Source organism: Sinocyclocheilus grahami, unplaced genomic scaffold (assembly GCF_001515645.1).
Source record: "Sinocyclocheilus grahami isolate Dianchi unplaced genomic scaffold, SAMN03320097.WGS_v1.1 scaffold287.1, whole genome shotgun sequence".
In the NCBI taxonomy this organism is placed as follows: Eukaryota; Metazoa; Chordata; class Actinopteri; order Cypriniformes; family Cyprinidae; genus Sinocyclocheilus; species Sinocyclocheilus grahami.
In genome coordinates, this window is record NW_015505466.1 from 80,938 (window position 1) to 92,393 (window position 11,456).

General features: G+C 37.9%; 1 protein-coding gene across 1 annotated transcript in view; it reads left to right on the plus strand.

Annotated features, from left to right (window-relative positions):
* LOC107600590 (acetyl-CoA carboxylase) overlaps nt 1–11,224 on the plus strand; it is a 59,662-nt gene extending 48,438 nt beyond the window's left edge. The window contains exons 41-50 of the mRNA XM_016292525.1: nt 3,966–4,109; nt 4,183–4,303; nt 4,910–5,006; nt 5,456–5,552; nt 5,635–5,770; nt 5,852–6,029; nt 6,544–6,656; nt 7,804–7,958; nt 8,135–8,305; nt 9,866–11,224. Of these exons, the coding sequence (XP_016148011.1) occupies nt 3,966–4,109; nt 4,183–4,303; nt 4,910–5,006; nt 5,456–5,552; nt 5,635–5,770; nt 5,852–6,029; nt 6,544–6,656; nt 7,804–7,958; nt 8,135–8,305; nt 9,866–9,880 (1,227 nt within the window). The 3' untranslated portion in view covers nt 9,881–11,224. The remainder of the gene's footprint in view (nt 1–3,965; nt 4,110–4,182; nt 4,304–4,909; nt 5,007–5,455; nt 5,553–5,634; nt 5,771–5,851; nt 6,030–6,543; nt 6,657–7,803; nt 7,959–8,134; nt 8,306–9,865) is intronic.
* Nucleotides 11,225–11,456: the final 232 nt, after the last annotated feature.

Consider the following 11,456-nt stretch of genomic DNA (forward strand, 5'->3'; position numbering starts at 1 on the left):
AGACCAAAACTATATTCCCTGCAGCCCAGATACTCTACATACCAGAACTAGACCTCCTGCACCTCAGGTCCAAACCAAGACTGACCCTGACAAAAAAGTTAAAGTTTAAGTAGTTGATTCAAGGACCAGGCTGTTGATTTCAGTGAACTTACTGGCTAAAATGTCTATGTTGCCTTTCAGAGTCATGCATTTCTTGTACATTCTCTGAAATGGTTGAGGTAATTATCACTTGTGGTCAGTGGCGGAACTTTGCTTTGAAAAGTGGTGTGGACACCGCGCAACTCGTCTTGCTAGTTTTTTATTTAGTGTGTGTGTGTGTGGATGGTCAAACCTGTGATTTGTATTACTGTGATATGGAAGAGTTCAGTCTTTCATTAACCACTGGAACAAAAGGGACATACCAGACACATAAACTGGAGCTAGAGTCAAGACCCAGACCAAAACTATATTCCCTGCAGCCCAGATACTCTACATACCAGAACTAGACCTCCTGCACCTCAGGTCCAAACCAAGACTGACCCTGACAAAAAAGTTAAAGTTTAAGTAGTTGATTCAAGGACCAGGCTGTTGATTTCAGTGAACTTACTGGCTAAAATATCTATGTTGCCTTTCAGAGTCATGCATTTCTTGTACATTCTCTGAAATGGTTGAGGTAATTATCACTTGTGGTCAGTGGCGGAACTTTGCTTTGAAAAGTGGTGTGGACACCGCGCAACTCGTCTTGCTAGTTTTTTATTTAATAACCTAATTTACTTGGGGACTGGGTTTAGAGTTGAACAAACTTAATTTTTGCTTTTCAAAAATACATGTACCAGGGGTGGTGCCAGAGAATTTTGAACGCAGGTGCTGAGGGAGTGCTAGATCATTGACAGAGGGAGCTGGGCAATTCAGGGCTCCAGACTCATTCTTCCCACTGCTCGCTCTTTTGCGATTAACTTTCTCAGTTGGTTGCACGAGCAGGGTTTTTTTTTTGCGCTACAACATGCTGTTAATCAATGCACGCTGATGAACTTTTATCATAGTTTATAGTTATATGGAAACGAAAGTAGTTAACATTCAACCCGTTCTTGTGATTTGAATTTTGTGAACGGGAGTTCCTCTTTTGACATGTTATAAACCAGGCTTCGGATGCTTTCACTTTCGATTTCACGATCTTGTCAGGTTTTACAATAAAATATAATTGTCTGTTTTGCTTACATCTATAGACCTTTCACCTTTTAATACAAAAAAAAAGATGGATTCATTATTTTTAATTAAAATGCACAACAACAATAAAACAGTATTCAATGACAAACTAGCTTACAAAACGTTATTAACAAAAACGAATAAGATGAGGCATGGCATAGGTCTACACACTGTATTAGGCTATATAATGACTAATAAATTACAGAACGTTTAGCAAACACTGAGGAATCAAAAAAAGAGAGAGAGAGAGCCTCCATAGCATAAAGTATGGAAGCCCGTTTCTGCCACTGAAAAAAAAAAGGTAATTGTGACTTTTTATCTCACAATTCTTTTTTCCACAGAATTATGAGATATAAACTCGCAATTGCGAGATATAAAGTCAGAATTGCGAGATATAAAGTCGCAATTGCGAGATAAAAACTTGCAATTCTCACTTTTTTTCTCGCAATTGCGAGTTTATATCTCATAATTCTGACTTTTTTTCTCGCAATTCTCTCTGTTTTTCTCAGAATTGTGAGATTAACTCACCATTGCGAGTTTATAAGTCCAATTTTGAGGGGGAAAAAAGACTATGTTCTCAGAATTGCGAGTTTATATCTCACAATTCTGACAAAAAAAAGTCAGAATTGCGTGATATAAATTCGCAATTGCGAGAAAAAAAGTCTGAATTGAGAGTTTTTATGTCTCGCAATTGCGAGTTTATATCACGCAATTCTGACGCCCACTTGATTTTGTAATATTCTTTAATTTTGTAGTCGGTATGAAAAGGTGCATTTCTATTAAAGGCATGTCCATGTGGAGATGTCGAGTCAGCGTCGGCATTCGGCAACCTCATCTTTGCACCCGGCACTGACTCAGAAAGCACTAGTTTATTAATAAATAATTAAAATGTCTTCTTTTCCCCCGACACGTTCAGAATCACTTTGCCGGTGCTTTGAGGCAATTGCTTTATGTGCGAGCTTGAGCGCGGAATAGGCTCTAGCCTAATACGTCTGCCTATAGCCTATATTGAAGTATGGCGCTTATAAATTATATATTTAATCATTAATATATTATTATATTAATCAATTTAATATAACGTGCGACTAGTTGACTAGAAAAATCTTTAGTAGAGGGCAGGCCTATACTTAGCACAAGGAAGCGCTCCATTTTTAAAATAAAATGCTATAGCCTAATGACATTACGAAAAGTGCGACAGCTGCAAATCACATCGTTATTGCACTGCACGAGTTATGCATGCATAAGGAATACATTTTTTTATCACCCTAATTAGATTATGAAGAATGATTTATTGATCTTGTTTTCCCTTTAATACATAGCCTACCTTCCGCAATATATTTTTCAATTACTTTCAAAAAGTGGTAAGGACAATATCGACCCTGGCAAAAAGTGGTGGGGACATGTCCCACCCGAAAATTACACCTATGCTTGTGGTACAGACTGCAGTCTTAATGAGACCATAAACCGAGCTGTAGATGTAGACCAAGGTCTATCAAACTATGTTTAATTTGAAACAGTATGGTTTACATTGAAAAATTGGTCATATGAAAGCTGTCTTGCGGATTGGGGAGCACCCTGTGGAACAGAACCCCGAAACAATCTATAGGATGTGGTCTGAGTTTGGTTGCAAAGGAACTGTCTAAAACAAAAATACATTGGCTAACGTTATGTTCTCTATAATGCTAGCTTGTGATGATTGTTACGTCTTGTTACGAGGCTGTGCCCACGCACTCACTCACAACTCGTTCACTCCGGCAGTGTCTCGCAGCGATCATTTTCATACCACGGATGCTAAAAATTCTTGCAAACTGTCTTAACTGTATTATACATGTCACATGCAGACATTCATATGAGGAGTTTAACAGCAAATTAGTCATTCAGACAACAAGAGAAATTTACTGAGGTCTGGACCTCGGTGACCTCATAGCTGGCTACGGGCCTGTATCAAACGATATATCAGACAAAGCAATAGTGACCACATAATAAAAACGTTTGCCTCTCTCGCTATTTACACTATGTGTGAATCGGTGGATGGGGCTAATCAGGCAGTGATGTAGAAGCAGGCGTTGATCTTCTGCAGAGGCGGTTCATCCACATTATTACGTCATAAAGTGGCACATTCCACAACCTGTCGTTTTGGCAGATTTGCTTCAATATAAGCTGTTTTTAGACTAATGAGAAAGTTTTGAGTTCTGAAACTTACAAGATGTTTTTAAAGTACAAAAGAAATTTGATTTCTCAGTTCATGACCCCTTTAACTAATGTACAGAACATTTCACAGACAAAACGCTGCAACCAAAGCTTAATATGTTCTTAAAGGATTAGTTCACCCAAAAATTTTAATTAGCCCATAAATTACTCACCCTCAAGGCATCCTAGGTGTATATGACTTTCTTCTTTTAGACTAATCTAGACGGAGTTATATTAAAAATGGTATTTGATCTTTCAAGCTGTTTAATGGCAGTCAGCAGGTGTTGCAGTGCATCAGTCCAAAAGAAGTGAAATAAAAAGTGCCCATCAATAATTAAAAGTGTCTCACATGGCTCTGGGGGCTGAACAAAGGCCTTCTGTAGCGAATCGATGTGTTTTTGTAAGAAAAATAACCATATTTAAAACATAATAATCAATTTAATCTAGCTATCAGATATTTAATGTGATGTATCTCACAAATGTACTTTATGCAATCCTGCAGCAAGTTTTTCTTCAGAAGTACTCAGTGTTGCAGCTTTGCGACTTGTGAACAAGACTTTTTAATTCACGCCTTTGCTCTTTCTTCACAGGTTCTGGGTCGCGAGGTGTACACCTCCAATAACCAGCTGGGTGGAGTACAGATCATGCACAATAATGGAGTCACACACACCACTGTGTGCGATGATTTTGAGGGAGTGTTTACGTTACTGCTCTGGCTGTCTTACATGCCGAAGGTATGCAGAACACACTGTGAAATGTGACCCGGAGAATGTGATTTCGAGTCTTAACAGTGCTGTTCTCCTTCAGAATAAGTCGAGTCCTGTGCCAATACTCAGTGCTAAAGATCCCATTGATCGGCCAGTGGAGTTTGTTCCTACAAAGGCACCTTATGACCCACGCTGGATATTAGCGGGACGTCCCAGTCAGAGTGAGTAGATGCTGCAACCTTAGACCTCATTACTCTATTGATAGCATCTGTCGCATGATTTTTATCGTGGACCCTCTTATTGGACTTCCTTTGTAAGAGCCTTTCTGAAGTAATAATTCTTTCTGTAATAACAAAAAAACAAGGGAGGAAGAAAAAAAAATCTGTATCAATGACATTATGCTGTCAAAACAGCTCAACTTGTCAATTTGTTGAGGCCTCCTGCAGTGATGTTTTGTGTTTTGTTTATCAGTTGTGCTGAGGAATGTGTTGTTAGATGGAAGTGTCCAGTAATGGATGAGTGTGGTCTGAGGGTTTATGTTTGAGGCACAGCACTAGGTCTCTCCACTCAGAGATAAGACACTCTGGGATATATGGAGTGTTTTTTTATTGGCGAGACAGATTACACATCACTGTAATTGCCACAGTGAGGTGGAGAGATATTGAGAGCTGGTGGCAGGGAGAAAAATCTTTGTCTCAGTGCAGAGACAGGTCTCAGTGTAATTGAATGGTAACCTCTTCCTGCAGCAAGCATGTACTTCACCTCAGTTAAGCTTGGCATATATCTGATAAAGATGCAGCTCTGATGGTCTCTCTCCTTCCATACAGACACTAAGGGTGCGTGGGTGAGCGGGTTCTTTGACCACGGCTCTTTTCTGGAGATCATGCAGCCGTGGGCACAGAGTGTAATCGTAGGACGGGCCAGGTAAGCACCAATGAATACTTTGGCCCCAAAAAGTATTTGGACTCTTAGGCAAGTTCTAAAACTTCATGAATGTCATTGTAGATGCCACTTGGTCTGATGTCTTATCTAAAACAAACAAATTACTCCCTAAAACAAGCAACAGTTGGAAATGGCTGCATTACAGGCTTGGAAAAGCATTTCAAAAGATAAGACCAAGAGTCTGGTGATGTCTATGGGTCGCAGACTTAGATTTAACATGTTTAAGAATGCTGTGATAATTTTTCTTATATCCCTCAACCCAGTTCCAGCTGTACAGCTGTAAATATCATAACTGAGTCAGTATGATGACATATATCCCTTTAACTCAATAATAAAATTTGTAACATTCATTTATTCATTTTATTTATTTTTTTTTGAGCGTTTGTTTAATCTGTCCCTGTGTAACAAACATTCTGACTTGTCATTTGTAGGTTGGGCGGGATCCCGACTGGAGTAGTTGCAGTAGAAACCCGATCAGTGGAGCTTTCTATCCCAGCAGACCCAGCGAATTTGGACTCCGAAGCCAAGGTGACCACTTGGAAACACTTACACACTCTGCCACTTGATTTCTTTCAGGAAGATGACCAATTTTCTGTACTTTTTCTGGTAGATCATCCAACAAGCAGGGCAAGTGTGGTTCCCTGACTCTGCTTTTAAGACCGCACAGGCCATTAAAGACTTCAACAGGGAGGGGCTTCCACTCATGGTGTTTGCCAACTGGAGAGGCTTCTCTGGAGGGATGAAAGGTCATGAAAGGAAATTAAGTAGGATGCACTTTAGTGAGCTATGATGATCTCTGCTAACACCTTATGCTCTCCTGTCTTCAGACATGTATGACCAGGTGCTGAAGTTTGGAGCGTATATAGTGGACGGGCTGAGAGAATACAGACAGCCAGTGCTGGTGTACATCCCTCCACAAGCAGAGCTCAGGGGAGGATCATGGGTCGTCATAGACCCCACCATCAACCCTCGCCACATGGAGATGTATGCAGATAAGGACAGCCGGTAAGAACCAGTTTTGTTTTTTATTTTTTCGCTTTGGTTTGGGTTGTTTTGTTTTATTTGGCTTTTGTTTTTGTTTGTTTCGTTTTTTTTGTTTGTCATTGTGCATTGGATCTTGTTTTGTAATGTTATGTAAATGTAACTGTGTATTAACACTGCATTGGGTGTTTATTTTTGGTATGTTTGTTTTGTTTGGTTGTTTTTGGTTTTGGTTTTGGTGTTATTTGGTTTGGTTGTGCTTTGTTTTGTATATTTTGTTTGTTTTATTTGTTTTGTTATTGTATTTATCATTGTGCATTTTTTATTTTACGTAACAGTGTAGTAACACTACATTAAAACAGAAAATAAATAAATAAAACACCAAAAAATGTTATAAATAAAAAAAAATGAAGTGGTCAGACCTTTCAAGCAAGTCATTTTGAGTAATGATGGAAGAAAATCATTGAATTTGTTTCAAACAAATTCATTGTAATAACCTACTTGAATAAATTGATTGATCAGTGTGTGCGTTCTGCAGTGGTGGCGTGCTGGAGCCTGAAGGCACGGTGGAGATCAAGTTCCGTAAAAAAGACCTGGTGAAGACCATGAGACGGGTGGACCCTGTATACATGGGGCTTGCAGAAAGACTGGGTAAGTTTCTCACAATGCTGTCTCTCCCTTGAAATCTTGTTTTATTGGGCGTGTATAAGTGTTATATTAAAGGACCTCATCTCTGTGCTCTGCTGATTGTGTCGACCCTTTCTCTCCTCCCTGAGGAGACGTGCCAATCACAGGGGTCTCAGATCAATCAGACGCCATTGCTGTTCTGTACCTCCTTCGATCGATTACACCCTCAGCAGTCACTAAAATGGACCGTGCCACCAGAGTGGCCTGTAGTGTTGCAGGCGGCCACTCTGAATGATTGGCTCTGATGGGATAAATCTCTTTCGAACAGCCACGGGCTGATGTGAGATCCTGGAGAGCTCCTCGGTTGGCGGCACTCTAGTGGTGTGATTCTAGCTGATTTTCATGTACAGAATGAGGGACCTGTTGGTGGATGCCAAAATTAGCAGAATTGTGTTCATTAGCTTTAGCCAGCATGAAATCAAAATTGACACTTTTTTTTTTTTATGCACGTTTCTTTTACACTGTTTACCAGTAGGTGTAATTCTAAATTGTTCATCAAAATGAAATAACATCAGTGTTGTTTATACATTATTATAGTATGTTTATATTTTGAATAGCTTTTTTTATATATATATACTTTTTCGTTTTAAGTTTAAGTATTTTTGTAATTATTATTGAATGCAGGACATTTAATTTTCATTCAGATGTAAGTTTATAAACATTTTATCTAATATTTATATTTTATTTCAGTTAATTAAAATAATATTAATAGTTTTATTTTTAGTTAATAACTGCACTGTTTGCTTGACTTTTCTTTTTGTTAATGCTACCTCATCCAAAAATATAGCAATTAACATTAAAAAAGCTGTTCAGTTATTGTTTTAGGTAATGCAGCTTTTCTAAAACCTAGTCAAAAACAAATCCATTATCATAATTAATTATTAATATTAATAAAAACAACAACAGCAAGAAATTAATTATTTAACGAAACAGTAATTTAATGCGTTAATTTAATGAATTAATGTAAGCCACAGTGAAATAGCTAAATGTCAGCTGATGAATTAGCCTGATTTATATACTGGCCTGTTTCTAAGTTACTTTTTTGGTACATTCCTCATAAATTTTTTTATTTTTGCATTTGTCCATCCTCTGTGTTTGTGTGTGTTTTCAGGCACCCCAGAATTGAGTGTGTCTGAGCGTAAAGAGCTGGAGAGTAAACTGAAAGAGAGAGAAGAGTTCCTGCTGCCAATATATCATCAAGTAGCCGTGCAGTTTGCCGACCTTCATGACACACCGGGCCGCATGCAGGAGAAAGGAGTCATCACTGTCAGTACTCAACTCTTATAGTAGCATTAGTATGCTCTGCTTTTACCCGCAGTTTTTGTTTTTAGATGGTACTTTTGTATTCATATTTCTCCATAGTTGAAGAATCAGAAGCTCAAATGAAAAGATGTGAATCCGTGAACTATGCCATAAATGAATCTGGACTTGTGTGTGTTCAGGATGTCCTGGAGTGGCGGACATCTCGACTGTTCTTCTATTGGCGCTTGCGGCGGTTACTGCTGGAGGACACGGTTCAGAGGAAGATCCAGTGTGCCAATAGTGAGCTGACAGACGGGCAGGTTCAGGCCATGCTCCGCCGCTGGTTCGTGGAAGCAGAGGGAGCTGTGAAAGTACGTTACCAAAAACTATTGCATAAAAAATCTCTTTTCTCCAGATCACCAATAAAAGTCTTTTACAAATATGACAGTACAAGTGAGTATACATTTGTGTGTGTGTATATGTATGTATGTATGTATATATATATATATATCGAGTGCTTGCGGTGTTCGGCCAATCACAATGCACTGGGTCAGCTGGCCAATCAGAGCAGACTGCGCTTGTCGGAAGGAGGGACTTTGTAGAAAACGAAGCGTTTGAGAGAGGCGGGGCATAGAGGACCTACAATAATGTACAGTATTTGAAAAATAATGTGTTTTTTGAACATTAAAGCATGTCAACATATTCTGTTACACCAAATACACAAAATAATGATCTTTAAAAAAGCATCATATGACCCCTTTAAATGAGAGAAAATTGGATGATCGTCAGATACACGTCATGTGCATCAGGTTTTAAAGAGACAGCACTGCTTTTAAAGTGAAACCTGCTACAGTCTGTCATTGATGTAAATCAAGGAACAAATAAAAAAATCAATCACTGCTCTGCTTGCTAAATAACTTTTATAGCTTGAATAAAGATTCATCTATATTAAATTTATAGTTTATGCATATACGATTAACAGTTTATGTGAAGATTGTTTTAAGTTCACTTAAATTAAGTTATATTTTTCAATGCCTATCAAATGTAAAAAAAGAAATGGCTGTAAATTATACTGTAATGTTGAATGGCTATAATCAATGGCTAAAATTGAAGGAAACATGCATTTAATAGATATCAGTAGCAGTATTGATATCAATTCATTAATAATAGGCTACTTGGTAAAAAGATGCCATTACATACATATTTAAAATATACCATCTTTGTTGTTTCTACATTTTGTAGATTCAGTGTGAAATTATGACAATTTTAATGTTATATTAATATGCAATTATTAATGATGAATTACAGAAAAATTTTCATTCTTTTTTTTTTCTTTCTGATTGACAGCACTAACTAGAGTGTGTGTGTGTGTGTGTTATAAACCATGAGGTTCTCAACCTTTTTGATAAGTCCCTCCATTGTCCACGACAATATTCAAAGGTCTGACACTCATAATTTCTGTCAATTAAAATTCAGGTTTTATAAGCTTAATGTTCTTTTAGAGTTCCCACTCTTTTTAATCATTTCCACTAATCTAAGGGATAATGTACAGTCAGCTTTCATTATCGCAAATTATTACACAGCTGCCTGAAATACTCGATTCTGATTAGTTATGCGACTGTGCATTATGCCTTAAATGTCTGACTTGTCTGAACTTCATCTAGGCTCAAAGCTGTTAGGAACTGTTTTTCTTTGCGGCAGCTTTGCGTTTTGAAGAGCTAATAAAATATTAAGGGTCTGTGAGATCTGATGTATTTTTAATCAATGCAAAAAGAATTGTTTTGTATAAGAAATTTTTACTGATTATTAAATAACTGCATTGAATTTTCAATATCAGATCAATGCGTTGCAATGCATTTGTACACCCCTATTTATTCATAAATGTATATTTTGTGTTTTTAATAAACTGTTTGTTTGTTTTCATTTCTTAGCCTGGTTCAAGCTAACCCTGAAGTGGCCATGGACTCTATTGTTCACATGACCCAGCACATTTCCCCCACGCAGCGTGCTGAGGTGGTCCGAATCCTGTCCACCATGGACGCCCCTGCGTCATCATAGAGCCCTGTTTACACACAATCATCTCAGAGGCATGATGTTACTGGAAACTGGAACTAGAGGAGCCAACATGGCGGTGCTGCGATGTTATGTGACATAGCATTGTTGGCTATGATTCTGAAAGTATGCTATAACAGAGATACTCCGTGTCAGTACCTACGAATGCACATCAATGAGCACCTTTAGAAACACTAAAGTAAAACGTTCTAGTGTTGTGTTTATAGTTTTGCAATCTAGTCAAGTGCACTTTGAGACTTAGATTGAACAGAGACCAATTGTAGAAACTAGCTTCCCAAAGCTGCTGTTAGAGGATGTTACACTTTTTTAGAAATGGTTTTTTGTTTGTTTAAAAGGCAGTAGATTAATGTATAAGAGAGAACTTTGCAACTTAAAAATCAACTTTACACTTTCTCCTACAACAGTCAGGTGATAACACGAGTCCACACTGAGAGTAAGCGATCTCACATCTAGATCACTCCTGTTTCAGGAGTGATGTAGCTGTATTTCGTTGCATCACTCACTGTGTAGACGTGGTATTATTCGTCACATGCATGACGGTCGATTGAGCCGTATGACCGCATCAGATTGTGACTACGCTTGTTTCATTCCCTTGTGACTTAACCAAAAAAATTATATATTTTTTTTAAATGTGTATCCACTGGTATTGTACTTATGACGTTTAATTTTTTTAGCATAGATAAAATGCTGAGAAGACATTAATAACTTATTAAACATGTCTAAGTGCCGCACACTGTAGTTCAACATGGTACACTGTAATGTAAATGTGTAACTGTAGAACGTGATTATTATTCCAACATATTCTGGAATGACAAGAGTGCAGTGCAGAAATATACTAAATGAAAGCATTGGAGGTGGCAGAGGATAATTAAGCAAAGTGAATGGAGTATTATGCACAATCTACACTGGCAGTCATGATGCTTTTTTTAGATCCACAATGTCTCATTGGCATCATGATGGTTGTCTCCACTACTGGAAAACAAGCTGCCACTCTAATGCTAGCACTAATATTTGATTCTATGAAAGGTGAAAATTGTGACATGCTGTCACGCAAACAGTTGGTGGACTGTCTCATGTGTCTATAAGTGTTGCTAAACATGTTACTGAAGAGATCAGAAGCTGTCTCCAGTCAAAATGGAGGATTTCCTGTTTACTGTGGCAAGCTGTGATTGCCTCTAAAAAATAACTAAATAAACTCAAATTCTGACGTTAAATTATTTGTACTTTTTGTGGCTCTTTCTTGAATGAATGTACCAGGTCATATAGAATACAAGATTTTTTAAATAATATGCTATACAAAAGAGCCAAGCACTGAACCTTGAGGTACCCCAGTGGTTAGTTTATGTGAGACTCCCCTCCTCTCTGAAATATGCGTGTATGTGTGTCGTCTCCTGGTCTGCTTAAAGATAAGTGTGCGTGCATTATATTTCAGCACAATTCATTGCTGTC